General features: G+C 41.3%; 1 protein-coding gene across 1 annotated transcript; it reads left to right on the top strand.

Annotated features, from left to right (window-relative positions):
- Window positions 1-3004: 3004 nt before the first annotated feature.
- LOC139609917 (MSL complex subunit 3-like) lies at window positions 3005-13342 on the top strand. Its single transcript, XM_071464975.1, has 14 exons — window positions 3005-3253; window positions 4573-4655; window positions 4868-4963; window positions 5235-5329; window positions 5415-5512; window positions 5817-5945; window positions 6175-6332; window positions 6505-6663; window positions 6777-7012; window positions 7183-7272; window positions 7887-7996; window positions 8364-8463; window positions 8634-8718; window positions 11477-13342. Exons 1-14 carry the CDS (start codon window positions 3155-3157, stop codon window positions 11574-11576), a joined length of 1638 nt encoding a protein of 545 aa, XP_071321076.1. The 5' UTR covers window positions 3005-3154; the 3' UTR covers window positions 11577-13342.
- The last annotated feature ends 1745 nt before the right edge of the window (window positions 13343-15087 follow it).

Genomic DNA, 15087 nt, shown 5'->3' with positions numbered 1-15087 from the left:
GAGCAGAGCGAGAAGACGGTGTGAAAGCGTGTGCGCGGGAGTGCGGGAGGCGGTTCGGAACACTTGAGCAATTTTTCTGAAGAACCAATTTAATGTCGAAATATTATATCATCACAAACTTTTTGTTTTTGCAGATCTCGTTTTTCCAACTCTGCATAAAGAGTCAAATTGGCCTCCATTGCATTTCCTTTATCTTTATTACTAAAACCTAAATGTCTTCCAGATGAGCAGTGGGTGATAATCTCATCCACTGAATTCCATTCAGAAAAGCATCATTTTGTTTGGCCTGAAACAATTCACACCACTTTGAGCACTAACTTTCCCTAACATTTTAAAAGTGTTTCTGTAATGAGGGAGCTCATGTGCATGAGGGTAATTAGGCAAGTAGCCTGTCTCAATAATCAGACAGGGAGAAGGTCATACATACAGTCAGACATGATTTACCCAGGGATGAAAATAGGCATATTAATCCTTGTCTCCCATTAATCCACCTCGCTGTCTGGGAATAATAGGCCTATCAGTGAAGCCTGCTGTGTGCTATTATTAGCTAAACAATAAGTGAGCCATAGGATTAATAGCCAGTGCCTCTTCTCATACACCTGTGTATGAGGCTGACATCGCGCCAGACATTTGTTGACACAGATGCTCAGGGAAGAGCTCAGTAATTTCAGCATGTTAAGACTGCTGTGTGAGTGTGTGCATTTGTTTAAAGGAGAGGAGAGACAGAGAGAGAGAGAGAGAGAGCGAGCACGAGAGCATGTGTGGCCTAGTGTGTGAAAGTATGGGAAAAATGAAAAGAGACAGCAGGAGTCTGGAGAGGAGGGTGCCGGCCGGCTGATAAAGGAGCTTATGAAGCTGCGCCACATGACATACTCACACACATGCACACAACACAGCATGACATGACACTGATAACAGCTGAGATAGATTTGACACTTCTAAAAACAGTCTGCGGGGGAAAAGAATGAGACACCGACCGAGTGAAAACACAGAAGCAGGAATTAGAGATGAAAACATGGTGTTTTGTATTAGTTTCCAAAAAGTTTTATGGAGAGAAGCCAGCACTTGAGGCATTATTGCCTACCACTCCTGCTTTGGGAAAAAGCCAAAAACAACAGTAATATAGAGGAAGAGTGCATAATTGAGAAGGTATTACACAGATATGTTCCCATATCACAGATTTAGAAAGTATTGACCCCTGCAGCATCCTTGACTTTTTCATTTTGCTGCCTTCAAGCTCTTCATCATCCGATCTTGACGGCCTTGTAACTATGGAAAACATTTAATGCGAAACAGTGATCATTCGACATGACTGTCAAAATATATCAGACACGGTCAGGGTCGAAGGGGAAGAGAGTAAATCAACAGGGCTGCACTTCAGCCAGTCATGTTCAGTGTTATATACACACACTCCATATTTGGTATACAATAGTAGAGCTGCACTGCCTGAAACCATTTTAAGCAAAATGAGTCTGGATTCAGCCACAGCTGCAGAGACGTGGTTTCCTGCGCTGGGGATCAGTGTAGCCTACATTTCATTGTCCAAGGCTGTTACACAGATATGAATAAAAAGGTTACAAGGTCAGGAACAAAAGGAATCAAATAACTGCTATGAACTATGAAACAATAAACCAGTGATACAGGGTCTATTTTTATCTGTTAAAAAACAATTAGCATCACTTGCTGTATGGTGGGAAGAGGAAGGAGCTAACTTAGTCTTGATTTTTTTACTCCTACAAATGAATAATCAGATCTTTTTTAAGTGATTAAAGTCTGAGATTGAAGGAGTAATTGAATATGCCTGGAAATACACACACACGCACACACAGTTTGTACCCTAGAGCAACGTATCTATCTGACCAAAGATTTCATGTGTTCCCTAATCACGCTCATGTAAACATCCACATACTGTATATTTTAAGAGACCCCATATTGTTCTAGTAGAGGGAGATTAGATTATTGCGATATGGTGAATTTTCGTTTACTGCACATTGCCTCAAGGGAAAGAGTCTTTCTCAAAACTGTGAACACCCAAACAACTGTTTCGCTCCTCTCAGGTATGGGATGTATGATACTCAGGTTGCTTAATTTATGTAGGCAGATTTATTTTCAGAATATGATCTGCGGAGTTGTAGTTGGGGCCATTCACAACAGGGCAATAAATCGCTCAGGGGTTATTAATCGTTTTCATGTCATGGATCCCAAAACAGGCACAGATGGCTTTCCTCTTTGGTGAGATTTTATTCCAGGGACCCTTATAGAACATCGTCTTTATGTGGATGTGGAGATTATAAAGATGTTGATAAAGTGTGTGATTAAAATTGGGATAAATGCAGATGAATTACATTCAATAATGATGTCACTCATAAACATGGTTCAAGCAGATATACTGCACTGTTATTTTCAAGGCAGTGTGGCACACAAGAAATGAAGCTAATTTAGATAAATGTAATAAAAAACTGTTCGGTGGTGATTTAACAAATGTGGCTTGAGTCCCACGTAGACTTTTTGCACTCATTTTCTGACATCTATTGGCCAGAGTTTGAAATTGCACGACTAGTACGGTGTCCATGAGAGACCAATTCAAGTTTTCAACCATGTTTTTTTGTGTTGCATTCACTGAAATTGGAAGTGTGGATAATGGCGTCTTTCTCTGGCCAAAATCAACATTTCCATAGAAGTACCTAAGTATATGATTGAGAATATATTATACAGATATGTTCCAATACCGCGTAAGAATGGGATCCTTCCTCCTGAACTGCAGCATCCTCGAATTCTTACTTTGCTCTGTATTCTCACGTAAAAAATGAAGTTTTGATGAATTCTTTAAATATTGTAGACTTTTACAATGTGTAGCCTAATGCATCCAATGGCTGAAACTGTGATAATTCACAGACTAAAACTTACCTGTGCGATCTCAGAAGCATGGACGATCTACTATGGGTGGAAATAACGTGGTAATGGAAATCTCGCATGGAAATTACGAGGAGTCAGTGAAGGCAGCTGGATTTGTCCCACAACAGCGCCATCCTTCCACAGTCTGGTTTGGTGGGAGACCCCTCACGAAAAAAAAAAAAGTGTTTGGCAAGGAAAGGGTTAAGGAGTTTATAGGGTCCAGATCGATGCCTCCTCTCCCACACGTCGCCATGAACAAATGAATTCGCGGGGAATTAAATATCAATTTCACAAAGGAGAAAGAGTCCTGTGCTTTGAACCCGACCCGACCAAGGCTAAAGTGTTGTATGACGCTAAGGTAACGTTTAATGCGAGCTAAAGTAACCCCTCGGTGTTTCGACTTTGTATAAAAGAATAATTTATCGTGGAAAAGCGGGGTTGTTTCTGTCAGGTGTGTGATTTGTGTGTCGACTTTAAAGGCTACTTAGGCCTCAGAAAATAACATTAGCTGCTCATCTAACGCTAGCGGTTGTGGTTTCTTGCATGGTTTCCGGGTGCGTTTGGTTGTACGTTTGTTTTTTAAACGTGTGATTTAAGTAATAAGTTAAAGGCAAGTGTGATATTTTGTAGCTGTTATGTTAATTTCAAAGGAGGCTACAGGAGGAGCTTAACACATCCATCACTATTACCAATGCACTAATATCATTAAAGAAAACGTGAAAGACATTTTATAAAACAGTAAAGTAACGTTACTTGAAGCTGGGTGGCGATCACCCAAAGCAGTTTAATGTCAACACCTAATAAACAAACGCACCAACACATCTCCCCTGCTAACTCAGGCAACACTGACCACTGTCATGCACCCGTTATCGCTCATTAGCTATTTTATTACAACTGCATGCAACCTAAGAGCATAACGTGGCTTCGTTTTCAACGAACAGAAATGCTCCAGCCCAGTGTGAGCATTGTTTTAAGTGCGCAATGTTGTTTTAGCTGGCTAGTTAGCTAGCTAGCTAGCTAACGCTAATATAGAGCAATTCAGGGAATATAACAACGCATTCTACCTCGGCTTTTGCTAACTTAGGCTAGCTAACAGTTGGCATTAACTGTTGATAAACTGCATGTTGCAATGTTGTAAGAAACTTCAGGTCTTTTACTTAAGTAGCAATAATAAAAAATGGATGCTAATTGACAATTATGAGTCCTGAATTCGACATTTATTGCAGCTAAATGTAGCCACTGAAAGTAAAAAAAAAAAACAAGATGGTCAATGCTGTTGTCAAAATAAACCGATGAGCACAATTTTAGCCACGTAGCTGATCTAAAAGTGACATAGTGTTGTGAAATTTAAATTTCATATTTCATGCAGATAATGATTGATTTACTATTTTGTTTCCACTTTACATATTTGTTGATTTGCAAAGGCAGGATAAAATATAGTGCGGTTAAAAAGTACAAGATGTTCCTTTGAAATGTCAGGGACTACAAGTACTGAGCCTGGAAATGCTCAAATTCTAAATAAATTATGATAAAATAAAGTATTTGAGTAAATATACATTTCGCCTCTAACTTAAGTGTTTTGAGTGACACCAGCTGAATTGTGGGTAGAAGCACTGTCCTTCAAAGCTGTGGAGCTAAAGGTAAGATTATACTTACTGCTGTGTGTTCACATTACAGGTCATTGATGTCTTAATAGGTACAGACGAACATGGAAGAAGAATCCCAAAGTACCTGATTCACTTCAACGGTTGGAACAGAAGGTAACATTAAGTTGGCTTTCTTTTATTAACAGTTGTTACATGAGCAAATCATGTACTGTTACCTGTTTACTTAAATGTCTCCTACTCATTGTAGTGTGTATTGTTGCAAAATCTAATGCTCATCAAGCTGTGTAATGATGGAGCTTAAAACCACTGCTGTCAAGTCATGCCTTCTTTTATTTTTGTGGTTTCAATGTCTGTGTTTTTTGTAGCTGGGATCGTTGGGCTGCAGAGGATCATGTCCTAAGGGACACTGAGGAAAACCGTAAATTGCAACGTAAACTGGCTCGCAAAGCTCTAGGTCGCATGTAAGTTCATATTATATTCAAAAATCCAGTCTTGAAAGTTAAGATATCATTTATCATAACAATCGTCATTCTTTAAAGATTTCAGATAGGCCACATGCTGTCACTTTACATACATATTAGACCTGACGCTGAAACTACAAGTGAGGTGCACTGTACGTTGGCCTCTGACTTGTATCCACAAGCTTTTAATATAACCTTTTCTTTTGTTTGTCATATCTATGGACAAGTGCGATACAGATGGTGTGTGGTTTGTTTCCTGTCCTTGTGGTAGGAAGAGAAAGGGATGGGCGAAGAGGCGTCGTCGTCAGTCTGGTACTAAATCTTCTCTGAAGACTCTCCCTAAGGAGGACGACAGTGATGACGCATGTGAGAAATCTCTCTCTATCTTTGTCTCTTGTTCCCAGTCTCCCTCAGCAATCAGATTAATCTGTCTGCATTTTTCTGTCTTCAGGTTTGATTTCATCTTCAGAGAGCAGTGACGGGGACGATTCCGACCCTGAATCTTCAAATAGCGGGGACAGCACCTTCTCTGAGGATATCAACAAAATGGTGGATCAGTTACAAACCAAAAATGACACTTTAGTTGAACCCTAGATTAAGACCAGCTGGCAATGAGTGCTATCAGAAATAACCTTAATCCCCTCCCCCTCGTGTAATGTCCATTCATAGTAAACTCATAGTACACCTGTGGCCTTGCAGGTTAAACATATCTCAGATCTTTACTGTCATCAGCTTGCTTAACCAACATTGTTGTGGAAATTGGCTGATAGACCCCAAAATGATGAAGCCAGCACGACTGTCCACAGAAAACTGCACCCTCTTTGCCTGACTGTTTCCATCCTGCTCGTTTCAGAGGGTTGAACCAGACATTAACGTGAAGAGGGAATGTGAGGAGAAGATTGTCCATGTTGACATCAGCATCCCCGATATTCTGAAGAAGAAACTGGAGGATGACTGTTTCTACATCAACAAGAGGAAAAAGGTACATGCAGCAGATAGTAAGCAATGCTACACATGATGTAGCAATTTTAAATTTGTCTACAGTACAATCATGTTGATTCCTTTAATTGTCAATATGGATCATAATTGTCTTCAAGACTAAATTATAGATAGGTTTAAGTTTGATTAGTTTGATGCTGGTGCTTCTGGTAGATAATGACGCTTGCTTACATGACATAGGCTTGAGGCTTGACCATCCTTTTCTCTCCCAGCTGGTGATGGTTCCCTGTCAGACGAATGTTGTGCACATCCTGGAGTCCTACGTGAAACACTTTGCTATCAACAAAGCATTCATGGCCAATGAGAGGTACAGGCGGCAGCAGAGCACGACACAGAGCAGCAGCCCACAGCCAGTCCCCCCAGAGAAGAGGTGAGTCTATGTAAAACAGCACGATGGAAACATGTTGGTCAAGGCAATAACTGAATATCATTTATCATCTTCTCTCCCAATATTTGTATTGTGGTAATCTTTATGTCTATATTCCATGTATATATACGATTATGCAAATTCACTAACTGTGCGTAATTTTCCCTGTATTAAGTGAGGAGCTGTGTAAGGAAATGGTTGATGGCCTGAGGATCACGTTTGACTTCACTTTACCCATGATCCTCCTCTACCCCTGTGAACAAGCTCAGTTCAAAAAGGTCAGCTCCTCCAGGCTCTTTCTGGCCATGAATGAAAGCTCCCCCTGCTCCAGCAAGTAAGTGTGCCACGATAAATCAGGACATATGTAACAGACGCCACTGCTTGCCTGTAATATACTACATTTGTGCTCTTTCATTAAGCCATAAAGGTTTTTCTCTGTCTCTGAAGCACCCAACGAGAGCGCAGCCCAAGCCCTTTGGGACACAACCCCCCAACACCTCAGTCCACAGACAGCCAGCCAGCACTGAGCGACATCTCTGCCACCACACCCACCGCCCCAGCCCCTACCCCAAAGCGCCGGCGCCACCCTGACATGGACTGTATCTCATACCAGTCCCAGTCACTCAGACGCTCCACCAGGAACACGTCTGGAGGTGACCGACCGGCTGAAGGAAGCAGTGGAGGTAATCCGCTATTACAGGAAATGGTGCAGTTTTGAAACTGTACATATAAATACATTGTATATAAAGAGATTTGATCTATTATTGTATGATTTCATATTCATTTGTGATCTTTGCAAAGCATATGGAAGCACTGATTACACTTGTGAGATGTAATGTATGTAATGATCCAGGTGGAGGCAGTGCCACAGCATCCCCACAGCTCAAACGGCGTTTGGTCGACACCTCATCCCAGCCCAAGTTCTTCCTCAACCTCGACAGAAGTAAGTGGACACTGCATTAAAAAAATGACACAACAGCAGTTCTGTTCAGGAAAGTGAATAACTCTGTTCACATGACATTACATCAACCTTATCTAAATAAGACAGGATTTCTGTCAAGCTTTTAAAAGGGTTGTTGTGCCATGCTGATTTCTGGAGTCTCTGAAGGTCAGCCCTTTCAATGACCGAGTACTGTTTACATGATGTTTAATTTGTTGCACACACATTCAAATGTAATGTAATTAACAACATAAAGAATGGCTCTGTTCCATCACTAGTACTAGTAGTTTGACAAGTCAAGGTGTAAGCAGTGAGGCAGGACTATTTTCCTAATGAGGTCCTTATGAAAAAAGTGCATGTCATGCAAACATTTAGATTCATCATTTTCACAACTTGTGTTTGTAATAACCAGTTCTGCCCAGTAGAAGGTGCTATCCTGCTTATTTCCTCTCACACTGATCCCCTCTAAATTTGACCTCTCAAAACTTTTTATTGCCTGCATTCATTTTTGCTGTCATTGGTTTATCTTGTTAACCATTTTCTAACAGTGATAAGCGACATAACAGGAAAGTTGTTGTAAAAGTGCTGTTTTTCCTCTGTTCTTCCTATTTACCCAGAAACCCCAGTGCACAGTGGCTCATCTTCCCCGTTGCCCTTGACGCCAAGCAAAGAGCGAAGTGGGCCGTTCTATGGCCTGGAGAGCCGGAGAAACAATGAGCTTAATGAGGTGATGCAACTGTGTGTATAGCGTACTATAACCTGAAATGGGGAATATATCTTGCTCAAGGACACTAGAACAGTTATATAAGTGGGCTGCATCAATGCAGGGAGAGAATGTATTTAATTTATGAACTGAAATAGTCTGACCCAATAACACAACTGTGTATGAGACAGTCTGGATCACATGGGACCAAGGGATTGCCATGTCATGTTCACATTTACAGGAAACACATTGAACATTAATCATGACTGTTAACTGTTATTATGTCAGAACTGTGTTTGTTTGGAAATGGTGAATATTTACTGTCGGAATTTGCCAATCCATCCAATCTGCAGTGAAATCTGATGTTTTTTTCCTTTGCTCTGTCGACCAGGTCCTAAGCTGGAAGCTGACTCCTGATAACTACCCTCTGAATGACCAGCCTCCACCACCTTCCTACCTGTACGGATCCCAGCACCTCTTGCGGCTTTTTGGTTGGTGTCACAGATCATTTAACTGTCACTAATTCACTTGTTAGACATGATTTCATTGGTTTGGTTGTGGTGAAAGGGGAGATTTAGCAGTAAATTTGTGATTTTGATTGCAATATTTTTCTCCCTTTGTGCAACTTCATTATTTCCCTGCTCGTTGTGTTTTCTTTCAGTGAAGCTTCCTGAGATCCTGGGAAAGATGCAGATCCCAGAGAGGAATCTCCGAGCCCTGGTCAAACATTTGGAACTCTTTCTCAGGTAACTGCTCAGTACCTTTATGCATTTAGAGGTGAGTCTCAGAGGTAAGTGCTCTACAAATCAAGAGAGGGACAGAAACAGTGTAATTAAAGTGGGTTAAGGAGACATAGTATGGGTTTCAAGTTTATTCACAGTCTTAGACTCACTCAGGCCTAAAAAATCTGTTTCTTCACAGAAACATTCAAGCATATAATGGAAATCTCACCCCTTCTTGAAAAAAGAGATTGTGCTATCAGGTGGACAGACACTGTGTGACATCATGTATAATTTCATCCGAGGATAAATCATTAAAAAGATGGAGCACTGCAAAGAATTAACGGGACATTTAATGTGAGGCACTTTGAGTTAAAATGCACCTTGCTAATAACCTGCACGGTTCATTAACCAAGGTTTGACCTACCTAAGCATTAAAGTGCAATAGCAACTGCCAGGGTTGAGCTGCCAGAAGTTCTCATTTCACAAGCAGAGTGGGGATGAACCTGGAAGCTATCAGTGCACCCTTGACAAATCAGTTTTGTGCCTTATGTACAGTATCCTAATGCACTGATGTGTGTGGTCGTGTGCTTCACAGAAGCAGAGTAAAAGTCTTAGATAAAAAAGGAGGAGGACCGCAGTTGAATTCATTAAAAGGCAGAAATAGCGATTGTCCGGAAATTATCAACACACCAAAATAACCCAAAGACACCAAAACAAAAAGTCAAGAAAGAGTAAGTAAATGAGAACATAGGAGTGGAGGGGAGGGGGGAATGGAGTGAGAAAGAGCATGTGTTAGAGGGAGGGAGATGAGTGGGCGTTACACAAGCACGGGAGTCTAATCTTTAAATCCTCCCTAGCGATCTTCAGTTCAGCCGGTCCCAAACCTGGGGGGATTTAGGTCCTCTCATTCTCTAATCAAACCCTCGCAGTACTGCTTTCTGCCACCAAGCAGTGCTATGGAGCAACACTTGAACGCACCATGGAGTGGGCACAGGGACAAACCTGAGCCATAACTGCCTCTCTTCACTACTCAACCAGAAAAGTATATAAATAAATAAATAAACTGGAGCTCTGTACTTGGTGCCACAAAGATCTTGAGGTGGTCTTCTGAAAATAGCCAGAGCTGGTGTTCTTGTCAGTTTGTGGGAGGAGAGTGCTGTGCTGTATGAAAGGATTACAGCATTCAACTTAGTATGTGGTGCATCAACTTCACCAGATTTTTCTCACAGCAGGATAGAAGGGCTTTTAAAAGGCATTTGCAACAAGTGACCTTAACACTGTGCAAAACAAAATACTGAGAACTCTTCCTTTATTTTCAGCAGCATTAGCGGCTCATCTTGGCACAGCATCTCGTGCATTGTCTTCAGTTGTAGGGGAAACATGAGTGGAAAGTCCTTTTAATTCACTTCAGTGGAACTGGACTGCAAATCACTGGTGTATCTCTTTTCATAGAGCATTATTCTGCAGAATTGTGGAATTGGATGCAAAGAGTGAAGTGCTTAAAAGTAAATTACTTTTGCAGTTTCAATCTCCTCTCTAGCTCTGTGATGAACTATAAGTCGTTAAGACAGGATTGATAGTACTCAGTACAGGAAACACTCCCATTTTTTCCCAGTGACTAATTAATATGTTCACCGTGTTGGAGACTCTGCAGGACACTGGACACAAACTAAAATGCTGGTGTCTTTTGGGAACGCCTTCATGCTTTTTACTCTGAATTCAGCCTTGTGGCAGATTGTGCCGAGCGGGCAAAAACTGATTGATGTGGCGGAGACTGAAGTGCAATGCATTCTGGGATTTGGCCACAGTTGATCTCTCACTCTCCCTTTCTCTGCAAGAATGATTATGATTAAGTGTGAGTGTGTGTGCACATGTGTACGCACACGTTATGCTGATTTACAATGTGTATGCCTAAAGCGGCTTGCCTTGTGTTATTACTGTTCTAACAGCAATAAAGATTAGCACAAGCCTGAATTTCTGGCACCAAAGAGCCAAAAAAATATTTTCTGATTAAAAGATAATATGTTGATCCTTTTTTAGTGCCTTGTAATGAATCTATTTGAATCAGCTTTTTTGTTTGTAGTGAAGAATTGGCTTACATAAATTTAATTTCTTTAAACCAGCTTTTGTTTCTCTTGAGTTTACTCGCTATGTGGTACTCACATATTTCCTTTATTGTCCCATCAGGTTGTCTTGTTTGATATTCGTTGTTGAAGCATTCTTAAGTTCTCCTCTGATGAGGATAATTTGTTTGCATTGAGATTAGGAAGGCCGGTGGAGCTAAGATGAGATGGCAAGATTTAGAGGATTTGGCCGAGTAGCGGATACTAAGAAGATTCCGGATTAGTTTTCCCCGCTACTGATTAGATGGGAGGAGGGGGTTGATTTTTCACTCTTTCCCTCTCTGACTTTTGGTCTGTCATTCTCATGTTCTCAGTCTCTCTGCTATAGTGATTGGTTCTCTGGTGGTAGTATATGGATGAGGGGGCTTTGTCTCTGACATGTATACCCACAGGCAGAGGGCAAAGGGTCTAGGATTTATGTGGAATGAGCCAGGGATATCTAGGAAAACCAGAAATGAACTAGGATGTGACTTTTGAAATGATTTCCTGTCATTGCTTTTTGCTTCATGTAAGCCTTTCGTGCCCATGCTGTTTGTCATCTGACAAACAGCTTATGTTGAATGTTTAATGTGAATAAAGAGCTGCTGAACATCGTTGGTGTAAAACAACCTCACTAGATCTCCTTCTCTTGTACTTGCTTTTCCCATCCTCTCTCTCAGGTTTCTGGCAGAGTTCCATGAGGATTTTTTTCCTGAGTCTGCATATGTGTCTGCATCAGAGGCCCACTACAGCATGAAACAACCGAGACCAGTTTACTGAAGGAGACACTGGCTATTGTGTTTCCTTCCCTTGCTGCCTTTTCCCTGAACTAACCATTCAGCTTGCCAAGACTGACCTGTCTGGGCTCATGTGCAGAGGGATAATAGCTGCTTTCTCTGGAGTTGAGCTGCATTGTGCTTTCGTGGACCTCCCTTTGTTCTCCACTAGGCCTAACATTAGTTTTCCTCCTGTTGCCTTGTGGAACCAGTCGCTTCTACCATGCCACTAACCCTCACCTGTGCTCTATTTGTGGTACTGTAGTGCATGTGAAGCCACCCTGTGACGCTTTGCTTCAGTGTACTGCTCCAAGGCATGTCGAGTGCTGTGTGTTGCCCCATGGATGATTTCATTGTTAGCAGGCAGCTACTACTGAGCCTCCATTTCCAAGCCTTTCCTCATTGTCATCTGTTTTTTTGTTACCTGGCCTACACCTCCTGGGACCAGGCTAAGGCTGTAAAGTTGTCTAGCCTCTCAGATATTGGAGGCTGGCCAAAAGAAAACAGTTTTGAATCACACAGATGTGGAAGCAGACACAATCACTGCTATTTAGCAAAGCTCTTTTTTCCTCCTACTGTGACTTTGCTCCTCTTCATAGCCACAGTTTTGGAATATTGTGGCGTGTTCATGAAAGGGACACAGAGTGAAAAGCCCTGTGTTCTTGTTCTGCCTGCCTAACAAACTCATTTTGGATACTCTTTGGCGCATTGTATGCCGTTTTACCTGTTTGGAAGCTTGGCCCCTCTGAATGTAGGGACTTGCTGATAGTGCTTCCCGTGCAGTGCTGCCAGTTATCCTCCTCTGGAAATGAATCTTCTGAAGCCACAGTGGGACGTGCTCCTGTCCTGGAGAAGCTTTGCTGCTTTTGCTGAGCAATTTTAATTTGCGGACTCTTAAAAAAACTTGGAATGTCTAGTATGTCTTTACAATGACACTTTTTTGTTGTGTAGTCTCCTCATAGTGTCCATAGAGATTTTTGTCTTTCTTGCTTTGTCTTGCTTTTGATGTTTTCCTGTGCATGTCTGATAAATGTCTGAACTTTTAATTTTGACTTTGTTCTGCCTGTTCCTCCCACTGTTTTCCCTAAGTTGCAATGGTGGAAGATGAAACAGACAATAGGTGCTGTGTACAAAATAACACAGCCATGTGTCTGATAATAAAGATCTTGTTCTGAAGCTATTGTCTATACACAGTTTAAGACCAGAGGCTGTTAGTGTTTGCAGTTAAAGATTATTTTGGACCAGCTCAGTTCAATGAGTATCACAAAGATTAGACAATTGCTGAAATGTGTCCACACAAAGTTGCTTTTATGTGATTCACACCATAATGACTGAAGCTGTTTGCTAAGTATTTTATAAGAAATAATTCAACAAATACTATGAAATATGTGTAAATGCAGCGACAGTGATCATTGTTATTACTCGTCATGACATTGTAAATACAAACACCTGTTGGATCAATATGTTATTTATTTTCTTCGCACACCACTGAATCACTTTGTTCACATGTTTGTTAAACTGGTTATAAAATACTTGACAAGACCCAATACTACACACTTAGCTTGAATCAGCTATTTCTTGAACAAATATATTTGTAGATACAGTGTCACATAAGATTGTAACACACTTATAGGTTTATTACAGTGTTTTCTATGTTTCCAGTTGGTTTGCATAGCCTGTTCACTTTTCTATTGTTTTGCAATCGTTTCCTTTTGTCCTTATCGTCTTCAATGTGTAGAGACGATAACTAAATAAAGACTTTTTCTAAAACTTGTCAGCTTATTTACATGTATACAAACATGATACATTTTGAATGTGTTTGCATGATACTGTACTGCCTCAGTCACCTTTGCGCATGTCTGTTTTTTTTAATGTGTCCATTGATACCTGCTCGTTCTTGCGCCTTTTCTTGCCTTCATAGTTCTTACTCTGAGGATGAATTAAATGTAGAGATGGGCCTTTTATTGGCCATCTTGACCTTTCCTGTCACTGGCCTATAGCTGATTAAAACTTAAACCCTGTTGCCACACCTTGACATTTTGAATCCACTGTCCTTGGCAGTGTGGCTCCTTTGTTTATGTTTCAACTGCTTAAAAGCAATCCATATTGAATCTTGTGATTCTCATTTATATGAAAACCTGCCACTACTCCAACACCCTTTAATCAAAGGTTATAAAAGCTGCCAGAATAAAAGCCAAAGTGACAGGACAGATTTGTCACTGATGTGTTAAGATACTGCTACTGTTGCCCTGGTGAGCATTTGTGGACAAGTTGAAATTTTGATCTAGTCAATGTACACTTGTCTGCAGAAGATGGATGGGAGTCTTCTGTTGTTTGTTCTAAGCAGAGGCGGACAAGTTTTTGGCCGTGACGAGAGTTTGATGGGTTGTTCCAAATCAGGTACTTTTGGAACATTAAAGACTGAGCTGTGGGACTGAAAGACGGGACAAAGACAAGACAAAGTGGGCTAAGTTATGTGCCATTTTTTTTCACAGGGTCACAGCTGTATCTAAAACATTGTCATACTTCATTGGTAACCTTTTAGTGGAGTTAAAAAGTTTGGGGTCAGACAAATTGATGAACTATAATCCTAAAGAAGAAACTTTGGAAGATATGTCATGAAATTGGAACCAAGCCTGACGTGTAACTGTTGCAGCAGTTGTCTTACAGAAATAGTTTAACATTCTATGTCTTTTGCCTTGCCTAAAGCTACTTAACCCAGACATGCGGCAGGCCTGACTCCTCTGAAGTCATACATTATAAATCTGATTTATCAGCTCAGCTTCTGTTGTAATACAAGCAAACACTTGAATATGTCTTCTTCTATACCTCCATACTGTGTCTTTATTGTCTGCAGAACTATGGTCTTAGTCTATTTCCAGTGTACCTATGGGAGGCTGGCTAACCTGGCCTCCCCATATCAGGGTTCTAATGGGTTTTAGTGGTGAACCTTAATTGTATTTGGACTGGGTCAGACTTCTTGTAATGAACCGTTTATCAGTGCAACCCAAGACAGCACTCTCTTGCCTGGTGCTATCATGTAACCACAGAAGCCACCGGTTCAAGCCTCTCCATGCATCTCTAATCGATTTCCCGTCCCGTGCAGTCTCTTTCCACTTACCACATGATTCAATCGTTTTGGGGGGGGGGGGGTGGGATGGGATGGGATGAGATGTAATGAGATGTGAGCTATCGCCTTGTAAGTGCTGCTGCCCGCACCTTTCACCTGATTCTGTCGCTTGCTTTGTAAGTGTTCAGCCCTTCCATCTGCAGCAGGTGCAGTCCTATCTTTCCATCCCACTCTCCAGGCTCCATGTCTCACTTCTTTTCAGGTCCCCGAGGGGTTTTTTTTCTGGCCTGACATCCATATCACCATCTCTTTTGTCTAATACACCCTCTGATTGGTCTTTTGTCTTTCCATTCCTCTCCTCACTCTTGAGTACTTTGCTGAGGCAGAAGAGAGAAAGAATTTGAAGCCTTTGGCCAGTAGGAGTGTGCAGACAGGTCTCCTTCCA

Source organism: Trachinotus anak, unplaced genomic scaffold (genome assembly GCF_046630095.1).
Source record: "Trachinotus anak isolate AG129_WGS33_773 ecotype Australia unplaced genomic scaffold, CSIRO_AGI_Tana_v1 ptg000026l, whole genome shotgun sequence".
Classification (NCBI taxonomy): Eukaryota; Metazoa; Chordata; class Actinopteri; order Carangiformes; family Carangidae; genus Trachinotus; species Trachinotus anak.
This window is presented reverse-complemented; position numbering and strand designations above follow the sequence as displayed.